The sequence below is a fragment of the Mobula birostris genome, chromosome 9, assembly GCF_030028105.1.
Source record: "Mobula birostris isolate sMobBir1 chromosome 9, sMobBir1.hap1, whole genome shotgun sequence".
NCBI classification, from domain to species: Eukaryota; Metazoa; Chordata; class Chondrichthyes; order Myliobatiformes; family Myliobatidae; genus Mobula; species Mobula birostris.
Window position 1 is genome coordinate 32,216,636 of NC_092378.1, and position 13,868 is coordinate 32,230,503.

At 41.1% G+C, this 13,868-nt stretch overlaps 1 protein-coding gene across 2 annotated transcripts in view; it reads right to left on the reverse strand.

The window, feature by feature from the left end:
* Window positions 1–13,868, reverse strand: part of cacna1c (calcium channel, voltage-dependent, L type, alpha 1C subunit) — a 687,918-nt gene that overhangs the window by 359,911 nt on the left and 314,139 nt on the right. For both annotated transcript variants that reach the window (XM_072267751.1, XM_072267750.1), the window contains exon 5: window positions 5,402–5,541. In XM_072267751.1, the coding sequence (XP_072123852.1) occupies window positions 5,402–5,541 (140 nt within the window). The remainder of the gene's footprint in view (window positions 1–5,401; window positions 5,542–13,868) is intronic.

The following is a 13,868-nucleotide window of genomic DNA, read 5'->3' on the forward strand; positions in this document are numbered from 1 at the left end:
AACTCCTAAGTAGAGGTGCTGCCGTGCTTTCTTCATAATTGCACCAGGACAGATCTGCTGAAATGATAATACTGAGCAATTTAAAGTTGCTGACCATCTCCTCCTCTGACCCCCTTGATGAGGACTGGCTCATGGACGTCTGATTTCCTCCTCCTGAAGTCAATAATCAGCTCCTTACTAACATTGGGTGAGAACTTTTTATTGTGGCACCATTCAGCCAGGTTTTCAATCTCCCTCCTATATGCTGACTAATCACCACCTTTGATTCATCAACGGCACAGATTTTGTCAGTATACGGTACACAAAATCATATTTTTACAAACAGGATTAATTTTTAGATAAAATTCCCAAATACCTCAAACAAAAACTGTACAGCTGAGTAGAATTTATAGCCAACAGCCCATTTGTAAATTCTCTTTAGCTGGCCTATCACCAGTAATCGTGCTTCATTGAGTAGAAGAAAATGTTGGTAACTTACTTCTCACTCTGTCAAAAGAGTAATGTTTAATTTCCACTTTCCACTGTTGTCTACAAGGAGTTAGCACGTTCTCCCTGTGAATTTCCTCGGGATGCTCTGCTTCCTTCCCACAGTCCAAAGCTGTACCATTTCGTAGGTAAATTGGTCATTGTAAATTGTCCCAATTAGGCTAGGGTTAAATCAAGGGTTGTTGGGTGGCAGGGTTCGAAGGGCCTATTCCATGCTGTATCTTAATTTATAAATCCATACATAGATAAATACAGACTGCATAATTCACAGAAAATAAAAATCCAGCAATGCAATGTTTAGTCGAGCATTTTTTGAAAGCTCCACTTTTATATTAACTTTTACTCTTTTGTCATTGTCCTTACTTTTAAAAATTCTTACCCTAGTTTTGAAATTCATCTACTGTCTAAGCCCTATGCTTTGAAAGCATCTCTGCCACTCTCTCCTCTTTTGGCCACCTGGTGTAATATTCCATTAAATGGCTCTGCAACAATTTGTTTGTTTATTAATTACCTGTGATATATCTTTGGACAATTTTGCTGTGTAAAAGGCGCAATATAAGCAGAAGCCATTTGCCAATTTTTTGTTCACTTCAGAAGAATCTGTCATTAGGCAAGTTACACATACCTACGTTGCACATTATTAAACACACACAAAGCATTAATGGAAATTTAACTAGATAAATCTATATGTGCTTAATCTAAAGTTTAGGAAAAAAATCACCTTTTTCTAAATTGCTCTTGTAAATAGGAAAAAATGTTTAATCTGTTTACCATTTATGACTTGTGCAGAATCAGATACCCATCTGGCAATGCAGCAATGATAACATTCATACTGTACCAATTTAAAGAAAATCACAATTGCAGGGTGATGAAGAATGGTAACCACAATGTAATTCATAGCACACAACAGTAAATAATATTTTTGTTTTTGCTCAAGACCTTTTTTAAATGAGGTTTTTCCAACCAAATCAACACTGAAAGACTATGAATACATAGAAGTAAAAGCTGAAGGGGCAATTCTCCCAGGAGATAACCTGACACAAATTAATAAATCGTCAACAACAGAGCCACATTACCTGAAATATAATGGTAAGCAATTAAGCCATCCTTACATTTGTCCCAGCAATGATTCAGAAATCGTGTGCTTTTTTTTTTAAATGGATTACAAGAAAAAAACAGAAAATAATCAAGGCATTTAAATAAACTTCAAGCAGTGATGATTTTATAATGTACTGAGATACAAACAAGCTATTAATTAGTGTCCATTTGGTTGACCTCATGTGTGGGCATTTAATTTAAACCTACACGGGTCATGGATAACGGCAACTTACTCCAATTTAATCATTGAATCAGCTGACTGGAAATTAATTCAGAGCAACTGAGTACATGGAATAAATTTCTATCACACCAGGAAGTGAACAAATTTACAGCTTCACTCATTTGTTTTTTTCCTCTTTTAGTAGCGATCTCTCTTTATTCATTACAATCTAGGAGGCCATTTTTCAAACACTTTACTGATGGGAATATTGATAACAGATAACGAACCAGACTTCATTTATTGCAGTAGAGTACCTCTGGGTCAGTTTAAAGAAGTTTTCACAGAATTGCCTCCAACCTCCACCCTGTCCTCAGATTTACCTGGTCCATTTCCGATAGCTTCATTCCCTTTCTCAATCTTACTGTCTCTATCTCTGGAGACAGCTTATCTACTAATGTCTATTATAAACTCATGGACTCTCAGAGCTACCTGGTCTATACCTCTTCCCACCATGTTACTTGTAAAAACACGATTCCTCCTCTCAATTCCTCTGACTTTGCTGCAGCTGCTCTCAGGATGAGGCTTTTCATTCTAGAACAAAGGAGATATCCTCCTTCTTCAAAGAAAGGGGTTTCCCTTCCTCCATCAGCACTGCCCTTAATCACGTTTCTTCAATTTCATGTACGTCTGCTCTTAGACCATCCTCCCACCATCCTACCAGGGATAGGGCTCCTCTTGTCCACACCTACCACCCCATCAGCCTCCGCAACCTCCGCCATCTCCACTGTGATTCCACCACCAAGCACATCTTTCCCTTCCCCCTCCACTTTCCGCAGGGATCGCTCCCTACATGACTCCCTACATGACTCCCTTGTCCATTCGTCCCTCGCCACTGATCTCCCCCCTGGCATTTATCCTTGCAAATGGAACTAGTGCTACACCTTCCCTACACCTCCCTCACTACTATTCAGGATCCGAAAACTGTCTTTCCTGGTGAGGCGACACTTTACTTGTGAGTCTGTTGAGGTCGTACACCGTGTCTATTGCAGCCTCCTGTATATCAGTGAACCCCAACGTAGATTGGGAGACCGTTTCGCTGAGCACTACTCTCTGTCCACCAGAAGCAAGATCTCCCAGTGACCACCCATTTTAATTCCATTTCCCATTTCCCATTTCCATGCCGATTATGTCAATCCATTGCCTCCTCTTCTGTCACAATGAGGCCACACTCAGGTTGGAGGAACTGCACCTTGTATTCCATCTGCGTAGCCTCCAACCTGATGGCATGAACATTGATTTCTTGACTTCCGGTAATGGCCCCCTCCCCTGCCTTCTCCTTCACCATTCCCCATCCCCTTTTCCTTCTCTCACCTTATCTCCTTGTCTGCCCATCGCCTCCCTCCAGTGCTCCTCACCCTTTTTCTTTCTTCCATGACCTTCTATCCTCACCTATCCAGCTCTGCACCTCTTTCTCCAATCAACTTTTCAGCTATTTACTTCAACCCTCTCCCTCCTGGTTTCACCTATCACTTTGTGCTTCTCTCTCCCCTTCCCCACCTTTTAAATCTATTCCTCATCCTTTTTCATCCAGTCCTGCCGAAGGGTCTCAGCCCGAAACAAACCCTGTACTTCCCCGCCCCCCCATAGAATCTGCCTAGTCTGCAGAGTTCCTCCAGCAATTTGTGTGTGTTATTCACAGAAGTGCTAAGGTTTCATTTAAAGGTATTTACACAGTGCTTTAGTACTGCCTTTAACATAAAATTGTACTAGAGCCAGATGGGTAGAGGTAATAGTGGCACAAATGATGTCAAGTGAAGAATAACTGACCAATAAAAATGATTAGAAAGCCTACAAGACTTCCACCTCTGAAGTATAGATAGCAAGGAAGAACCTTATTTTGTGCATAAAATAGAAATTGGTTAAAAAAAATAAAATGAACACATATTACTCCAAAGGCACAAAAGAATTTGAGCATTGTTTAAAATGCAAAAAGTTAGGAACACTGGGAACTTAAAATATTAGTGTAAGAAAAATACCCTGGTTCTTACAGCAATAATGATATCAACACTACTGGTGTTTGCCAGTGTTACTTTGTTTGATTGACAGAGGTCTCAAAGTTTGTATGTATGCATATCCCTAAAGTCTTATCTGTGAATAGACAACTTGTGTTGTTTGCAGCCCTCTTCGATCAAATCAAAAGGAAACTTATGATTGCAAGAAATTTCAGCAATTAATAAACTAGTCTCACTATCCAATACCCTAAAAGTGTTGCACTTTATTACAAGTGCTGTAATTTTAATGGCATACTAACAAGCTAGTTATACATACTGTGTACACACTGTACTCCCTTCACATAAAAAATGAGGAGCATTAAAATAAAATAAATCTTTATGATATTTCAGCTTCTGTTTAAATGGCATGCAAAGATTTTAATCTTTTTTAGCACTTTGTGAAATGTTTTTTTTTAAATTGGCTAGATATTGTTCTTCTTCTTTTCTGATTTTGTGTCAGTGAGGCATCTTTAATGTGACTTGAGTGATTCCAGAGTATCAATGGTAGATAAAAGTGGAGTCTCACCACAGAGATTTTCTTTGAAGTCAGCGATGAGTTTTGTTATTTTGCCAGACTGGTAACCCTACAGCAACTGAAAGGATATTGGGATACTGGCATATTGGTATTAAAACCAATGTAAATATTTATACCAATATATAGAGAGAGAATGTACAAAATGGCAATTCTATTGCTAATTCAGGTGTTTTGGACAATGAAACATTGATGTAGGAGAAATACATTCATGAGAGGATAGGAGATTTCTTCATACAGAGGAAAACAAAAAGTAGCTACTATTAGCTTAATTAATACTATAAACCTCAAACCTATAGATTTTTGATATTCAAGGGTGTTAAGGGATGGGAAAGTAAGATGTATGGATACGGTTAAAAGGGTGATCAGCCTTCTTCTCACTGAATGGTAAAACAGGCTGAAAGAGTTCAATGTTCCTTTCCCCATCTCCCATTTTTACTTTGAATGAAAAAAGTACACCCTTGCGAAGATCATGGTTTCGGGGGAAAACTGTACATTAAGGAATGTAAGGATTATCAGACAACAAAACAAAAGGTTCTGCTCATCTAAGTAATTCTTATTTTGAATCTAGGTTTTAGGTATGCTACTTATCAAAATGACCACTTTTTGCCGGCTCTCTGCAGTGGTAATCTATTGGGAATCTTATTTGTTGGAACAAAATTTACCTCTCCTTAATCACATTTATCTATCAGAAAGACCTTCCAGAGGAGAGTGCAACTTGAACTAGCCTTGGGACATTTCAGAGTTCACAGATTATTCTGCCAGTGGTTTAATAGAAACACATTTTAAATAGGTCTCTGAATTTTCATTGCACTACTAGCTGAAACGTGGGTAGACTGACTCACTTATTTAGCAGTTTGCCAATCTGATGTAAATGAGGTACTGGTTCTCAAACCGTTTACTGGAGAAGATTGATGCATATTCTTTAAACTCATACCCAGTTAAAGTTCCTGAATTTTGTTCTTATTCAAAGAATTAGATTTACTTTACAGATGTAGATAAAAAGACAATGAAATTCAAATAACACAGACTTGAATCCTATATTTTGTAACTCTACCTTATTGAGATACTTACTAGGAACCCCTGACACAAGGCGTAACGGTCGTAGGACTCTGAATGCCCTTAGAGCTTTGACATCAAATCCAGCAGCTTTACCTCCAATTGGGTTAATTCCCTCTGTTTTGGTTGCTTGCTCTAAAATAGCACTAAAAAGCCTATAAGGAAAAAAAAAGGCATCTTTTATCAAGAACACAGTTGCACAAATGACCAATCCATTTTGCCTAGTTAGTCTGCTTTTGCCCTGTGATCTGCTAGTATAAATTAATCAATTATGGTCAGAAGGAAAGGTGCATTTTCCTGAAGTGCCAGAAGCAGTTTACTGAATTAACACAGGTGCATGATGCCCAATTTGTGTTAAACAGGGCTCATAAAAAACAATCAAGTAGATCATAACTGAGAAAAAATGTTAATTAAGTTGATTCTAAGGTAATGATTAGCTGCAGTACTACACAGACACCTCTGTAATTCTTTGTATATTGCCGTGGAATGTTTTGCAGTCTCCTGATAACAAACAGGACATTTGTGAATGTCTCACCTAAAAGTTTGAATTCCTAACTGCGCAGCATTCACTCAGACATGATAGTCAACCTGAGTTTTATACTTGTGTTTCTGAAGTATGACTTGAAATCATAATCTTCTGTGAGATTGTAGTTGAAAAATTGCTTTATTACATTTTAATGATGTTAAAACGGGTCTGTCGTCAAAGTATTTTTGAAGTACCATAAAGAGTGCAGTTGGGTTCATCTCTGTGATGCTGCAGCTGTGTCAGTTTCAACTATTTTAAGCAACACACATCAAAGTTGCTGGTGAACACAGCAGGCCAGGCAGCAACTTTGATGTGTGTTGCTTGAATTTCCAGCATCTGCAGAATTCCTCGTGTTTACGCTTTTAAATTCAACTATTTCAACAAGCTTTACTATCTTGATTTATTGCAAATTCTCAGTAACAGAATTTAGCCAAGAGTATGACCTTGGCAGTAGTTGCTAATGGGACATGTTACAATGCAAGCAGATCTCTTCCAACTTTTGAAGAGGGATGCTGATTAACAAAACATAATGATGGTATAAGAATGTTCTCAAAGTCAGAAAAACCTGAACAAGCTGGTGAGGAATTGTTCCCCCAAAGGCATATGTCTTTTTGTGTGAGGAGCAATGCAAACTGTCCAGTGCTACTAGCCAAGAATTTCTGACAAAACACTCCGTCCGCCACAACAGACAGGATCTCCCAGTTGCCACCCACTTCAACCCTGCTTCACATTCCCATTCGGATATGTCTATACATGGCCCCCTGTACTACCAAGATGATGCCAAACTCAGGTTGGAGGAGCAACACCTCATATACCGTCCGGGTAGTCTCCAACCCCTTGGCATGAACATTGAATTCTCCAACTTCTGGTAATTCCCTCCCCCTCCCTTCCCCCGCCCCAGTTTCACTCTGCCCCCTCCTCCAGCTGCCTATCACCTCCCTTATGGTTCCGCCTCCTTCTACTACCCATTGTGCTTTCCCCGATTCTTTCTTCACCTTTCCTGCCTATCCCCTCCCTGCTTCCCCTCCCCCACCCCTTGATCTTCCCCCTTACTGGTTTTTCTCCTGGCACCTACCAGCCTTCTCTTGCCCACCCTGCCCCCACCTTCTTTACAGGCCCCCTGCCCCCTCCCTCTTCAGTCCTGATGAAGGGTCTTGGCCTGAAATGTTGACTTTTCGTTTCCATGGATGCTGCCCGACCTGCTGAGTTCCTCCAGTGTGTTGTGTGTGTTGCTTTGACCCAGCATCTGCAGAGTATTTTGTGTTTCTGACAAAACTTTACCAGTATGGTCTCTATAATAAGTGAGTTAAATTAGTATGGTTGATAAATGCTTTGTCTTTCTGGAAAGCCTTCAAAGCAAATTGTGGACACAATTTGCTCTGTGAAGAAAAAGTCTGCTTGACTATGGAACTTGGGTGACTTTACCAAATTCAACTGTGAGTAGCAATCCGTAAGACGTAGCAAAGATCAGCGGCTGCAACCTGGAAGGATGTTAAAGCTAAGAAGCTGAAAATGATTGTGGACTTGAATTCCACAGGTAAATTAAGGTAATCAGACCTCTAATACTATATTTGAGTTCACAAGATGCGGATCTCAGTGCAGATAAAGAAAGGAGATTTAAAAAGCAAAATTTCAGGGAAATAGGTTAGTAAAGCTGGCTGTTTTGAGAGTTGCAGAATCTGGGCTCTCAGGTTAACTTTTGTGTGAAATGCTGAAAGACTTAGCAAAGACTTAGGAGATCCAAAATCATGATTATTTAATCAAATGGCTCTTACAGACAGACTCTGGATGTTTCTATATATGTTGTTTTGTGGCAGCAGTACATTGCAATACAATGCTATCGACGATTGCATCCTCCAAATTTTCACTTTCATCGCAACATACAAGATGATTTATCAATACCTTCAAATTCTTTGTAGTTCCTAACTTGTTGAAGTAGTGAAATTGTTTCATTTTTACTAGTGGATATTTCTAGCATCTCCATGCCTTAATGCTTGAAACTGCAGTGGGCAAAACAGTTCAGAACTGAATGGCTGCTTATTTCTCACCAACTATCAATGACAAAAATCACTGCTTTTTGAACACAAACACATACAGCTGACACTATTTAAAAACTGTTCACTCTAAGTACAGTGTAACGCCTTATAGCCACAAGAGTGTACGCGACTAACACTAGTTAGAACCAGTTCCGCAAATCTCCTGCCCCAATTCAGTGGCATATTGTCCTAAGTAAACAAGGGGAATTCCATCTATTTTCTCAGTTAATTTTTGTTCTTTAACAGTTGTACCAAGTAGGCGGCTGCCTGATTAACCAGTGGCTCAAGTAACCGGAATCCACTGTATATAAAGAAAAATGAAAAAAAAGTGAGGAAGTATATATGGGCTCATTGTCCATTGAGAAATCCGATGGCAGTGGGGAAGAAGCTGCTCCTAAAAAGTTGAGAGTGTGTGTGTGTGTGTGTGTGTGTGTGTGTGTGTGTGTGTTCAGACACCTGTACCTTCTCCTTGAAGATAGCAATGAGGGCACGTCCTGGGTGAGGGGGTCCTTAATGATGGATGTCATCTTTTTTCAGGCATCGCCTTTAGAAGATGTCCTTGATGCTGGGGAGTCTAATACCCATGAAGGAACTGGCTGAATCTGCAACTGTCTGCAACTTTTTCGATTCTGTGCAGTGGCCCCTCCGTACTAGATGGTGATGCAACCAGTTAGAATGATCTCCATAGTATATCTGTAGAAATTTACAGGAGTCTTTGGTGACATACCAAATCTCCTCAAGCTCCTAATGAACTATAGGCAGCTGTTGTGCCTTCTTTGCAATTGCATCAATATGCTGAGCCCGGGATAAATCTTTAGAGATGGTGACAGCTCCTGTGCTTGGTGCCCGCTAAGATGATGGACTGATACCGAAGCTTAGGTCTACTCTGGGCTACTCCGGGGTTTAGATCTAAGGACCAGTTTTGGTTCAGAATGTTGTTGCTTGCTTCTATTGTTGGCATGATTTATGTTTTTTCCCTTTGCGCATAGGGTGTAGGTCTTTATTTTTTTTTATTGGGTTCTTTCCGGTTTCTTGCTTTGCGGCTGCCTGCAAGCAAACAAATCTCAAGATTGTATAATTTATACATTCCTTAATAATAAATGTACTTTGAACTTTGAACCCAGGAACTTGAAACTGCTCACCCTTTCCACTGTTGATTCCTCGACTGGAGTGTGTTCCCTTGACTTCCACTTCCTGAAATCCATAATCAATTCCTTGGTCTTACTGATGTTGAGTACAAGGTTGTTGTTGTGACACCACCTAACCAGCTGATCTATCTCACTCCTGTATGCCTCCTCATCGCCATCTGAAATTCTGCCAACAACAGTTGTGCCTATCCATATAGTCATGGATGTAGAGAGAATAAAGCAGTTGGCTACATCCTTGAGGTACACCAGTGTGAATTATCAGTGAGGAAGAGATATTATTTCCAATTTGCACTGACTGTCATCTCTTGATGAGGAAGTTAATGATTCAGTTGCAGAGGTAGGTACGGAAGCCCAGATTTTGGAGTTGGTTGATTAGTACTTAGGGGATGATGGTGTTGAACATTGAGCTGTAATCAATAACCAGCAGTCTGATACAGGTATTTCTATTGTCCAGGCACACTCACCAAGGCCGAGTGGAGAGCCAGTGAGATTGCATCCACTGTAGACCTATTGTGGTGAAAGGCAAATTGAAGCCAGTCCAGGTCCTTGCTTCTGCAGGAGTTGATTCTGGCCATGACCAACTTTTCAAAGCACTTTATCACAGTAGATGTGAGTGCAACTGGGCAAAATTCGTTGAGATAACTCACCCTGCTCTTCTTGGACACATATGATTTTCTCCCTTTTGAAGCAGGTGGGAACCTCATCTGCAGCAGCGAGAGATTGAAGAAGTCCTAGAATACTCCAGCTAGTTGGTTGGCATAGATTTTCAGTGCCCTGCCAGGTATATCATCAGGGCCTAACGCCTTGTGAGGATTCACCCTCATGAAAGGTGTCCTGTTGTCGGTCTCTGAAGCAGAGATTACAGGATCACCAGGTGCTGCAGAGATTCGCACAGGTGTAGTTTTATTCTCCATTTCAAAGTGTGCATAAAACATCACAGCCATTTATGATGTTAGATTAGATTAGATTAGATTAGATTATGAGGACACGCAGTCCTCTTTTATTGTCATTTAGTCAGGCATGCATTAAGAAATGATACAATATTCCTCCGTGTGATATCACAGAAACACAGGACAGACCAAGACTGAAAAACTAACAAAAACCACATAATTATAACATATAGTTACAACAATGCAACAATACCATAACTTGATGAAGAACAGTCCATGGCACAGTAAAAAGTTCAAAGTCTCTCATAAGTCCCACATCTCACATAGACAGAGCAGGAAGAAAACTCTCCGTGCCATGCCCGACCACAGTTCGACTCTGAGTCGTCCGAAAACTTCTAGCGCCGATCAGCCCTCCGACACCAAGTACTGAGCACCATCTCTGCCGAACGCTTCGACCCCAGCCTCGGTCGCCAGCAACAGGCAACGCTGGGGATTTTGGGGCCTTCCCTCCGGAGATTCTCGATCGCACAGTAGCAGCGGCAGCGAACCGGGCATTTCAGAAATTTCTCCAGATGTTCCTCTGTGCCTTCTCATGTCTGTCTCCATCAAATCAGAATTGTGCACAGCATCCTACTTACAAATACGATAATATTGCACCGGAGAGCTGCACGCGCTGCATCGTGCCGCCATCTTCTCCTCCTGCTTCCCGTTTCACCTTGTAGGAAATGATGGTCTGCAGAGCTGACGTGCATGGAATTCCCTCTCTAAGTTCAATCAGAATTGTTTTTTCACTCTTAAAATAGCCTTCCATAGGTCACACCTGGACTTTCCGTATAGTTTTGGATCACGGGTCTTGAATGCCATGGATCTAACCCTCAGCGGACTTCAAATGTCCAGGTTCACCCAGGGCTTTTGGTTTGGGTATGTCCAGTATGTTCTCAAGGGCAAACACTCACCTACACAGGTCTTGATGAAGACGGTGAAAGTGTTTTCATTCAGATTCAAAGATAAATCTCTGAATATTGTCCAGTCCACCGACCTAAGACAGTCCTGTAACTGCACCTCTGCCTCCCTTCACCATACCTTCCTGGTCCTCACCACTGGTGCTGCGACCTTTAGCAAGTACAGCCAAGTGACAGACTTTCCAAATTGCGGGTGTGGGATGGCACAGGAAGTGTCCTTGATGGTTGTATAACAGTGATCAGGTGTGATGGTTCCTCGGGTTCCACAGGTGATATGTTGGTGCCAGTTGTTCAGAGACTTCTTCCAGCTGGCCTGGCTGAATTCCCCCGCAATGGTAGGGCATTTGATTAATCAGTCATGATCAAATCGAGGAGTAGACTTGATGAGCCAAGTGTCCTAATTCTACTACTAAGTCTTACTAATTTATTTAGATCAGTACAACGTTGTGAGCCGAAGTGCCTGTTTCTGTGCTATAGTAGCCTATGTTTTATTAAAGAAGAAAAGCCTAGAAAGTCATGAAGCAACAATGGGGGCAGAAAATTGGAGTTAAATCAGAACTGAGCAGGGACTGAAATGCAAAAAGTAACTCCAGAGTTCAGAGATGATCCAGGATGCTGGGAGCATTATAGTTCAGAGTTTCATGAAAGTGGCCAGTGAGGATGCAGGGAGCAGTTAGAAATATTGTGCAGGGATCCATTGTGGGCGTTCCCCTTGTGAATAAGTATACCATTTTGGATACTGTTGGAAAAGGGGTAGATGACTATTCAAGATAAAGCAGCAGTAGCAGCAAGTTCTGTTTCTGTGGCTCAGTACAGAAGGGTGAAGGCAGAAAGAAGTATTGTGATAGGAAACTTGATAGCTACAGGGATGACAGGAGGTTCTGTTTCGATAAAAAGGACTCCAGGATGGTGTTTTGCATCAAAGGTGCCAGATTCAAGGATGTCTCTTCAGTGGTTGCAATACATTCTCAAGGTGGAGGGTGAGCAGCTATTGTGTATGTGGGTAGGAAAAGGGATGAGTGAATACAGGGAGTTAGAAAAGTTCAAGAACAGGGCCTTAAGTTACCTCTGGATTACTCCCTGTGCTACAAGCCAATGAGGATAAGCATAAGGAAATGTAAGAGGATGGCAGATGAATGCGTGGCTGAAGAGTTGGTGCAGATGAAGAGATTCAGGTTTGTGGACCTTTGGAATCTCATTCTGGGACAAAGGTGACCTGTTCAAGAGGGATGGGTTGCATCTGTACTGGGGGCAGGGGAAGCATTATCCTGGCAAGCATACTTGCCGATACTATTAGGGAGGGTTTAAACTCGATTGGCATGGGAATGGGATCCAAAGCCATCCCCATGAGTGAGGCTGGAAGTTGAGATAGAATTCAATGAAAGTAAGGTCAGTAGACAAGACAGGCAGCAACATGGCATGCAGTGAGGAAAGGCTGTTGGATTAAATTGCAATTATTTCAACGCAAGGGACTTGACAGATGAATTTAGGCATGGATCGCTATGTTGGACTGAGACATTATACCTGGTTCAAGGAGGGACAACGGGCAGCAAAAGTACTCGATTAGGAGTAGGTAAATATTTCAAGGTAGAGTTGCTATAGGTAGGTTAGAGATGGAGGAAAGTGAGAAAAGGAGTTGTATTTAATTAAGGGGATCATCATGGTAATAGTTCAAGATGAAATTATTGAGGGATCATGCACTGAGGCTTTAAGGGTGGAACTGAGAAATAAGAAGGGAGTAATCACCTTGTTAGGTTTGTGCCAAAGACCTCCTGATAGTAAACAAGAATTAGAGAAGCAAATATATAGGGAGAATGCAGAAAATTACAAGAATAATATCATTGTCATAGGAGGGGGTTTTAACTTTCCTTATTTAGACTGGGATTGCCGTAGTGTTCAGGAAAGTTTCCTCATGCAATACATTGCCAAGGCCCTATAAGGGAGAAGGAAAGTATGACCTACTCTTGAGAAACAGAGGAGGACAAGTGACTGAAGTGTCATCAGGGGAGCACGTTGAGACCAGTGACCAGCTTTTCTAGTTTTAAATTTGTCAGAGAAAGATGCAAATCTGGCCCAAACGTTCTAGATTTAGGCAAGGCAAATTTTGACAGTATTAGGAACTTGCAAAAGTTGATTGTAGTAGATTGCCTACAGGAAAAGGGACATCTCAAGTGAGAGGCTTTTAAATTGAAATATTGAGAGTTCAAAATCTGCACGTTGCTGTTACTGTGAAGGGCAAGACTGGCAGGAGTGGGCAACTCTGGGCATTGGGGGATATTGAGGCTGCAGTCAAGAAAAAGAAAACACGGCTCAGATGCATGCAGATGGGATCAAGTAAATCCTCAGCAGGATATAGGGGATATAGGATTATTGTGGACGTTGCAATAAGACAATGATAGCTTGAGACAGTTGTAGTCAAGTGAGATCTCTGGAGACACCCCTACTTACTAAAGATGTGCTGGACTCCGGCAGTGATCAAGCCAGATGAATAAGGTCTCTGTAGTGAGACTTTTCCAGAAAGGACATCCTAAAATATTGCTTCCCTTTACATAATAGGGGGTGCCTGAGACAGACAAGATAACAGAAAGATGTGAAATAACCCCAACAACTAAGGCTCTATTGCCTTTATGAACTTCAAATTATCATCAGCTGACTGCCTGAAATTTCAATTCACTTTAGCACCTCTGTTTTCACCTACTCTCTTCAACAGCTCTATTATGAATGGTGATTGATCTTGCGAGTAAGGAATTCAAACGTATACAATTTACAATGATCAATATCCATAATTGATAAGCCAATTCTTTTCTGTTCAGACATCAAAACAGTGTGGGTGACAAGCTCGTGCAGTTCTCCTTGTGCACCTGTAAAATAAAAGAATGCTTGTGTCACACGAGTGTGTGTGTTCCAGGCACAATTATTT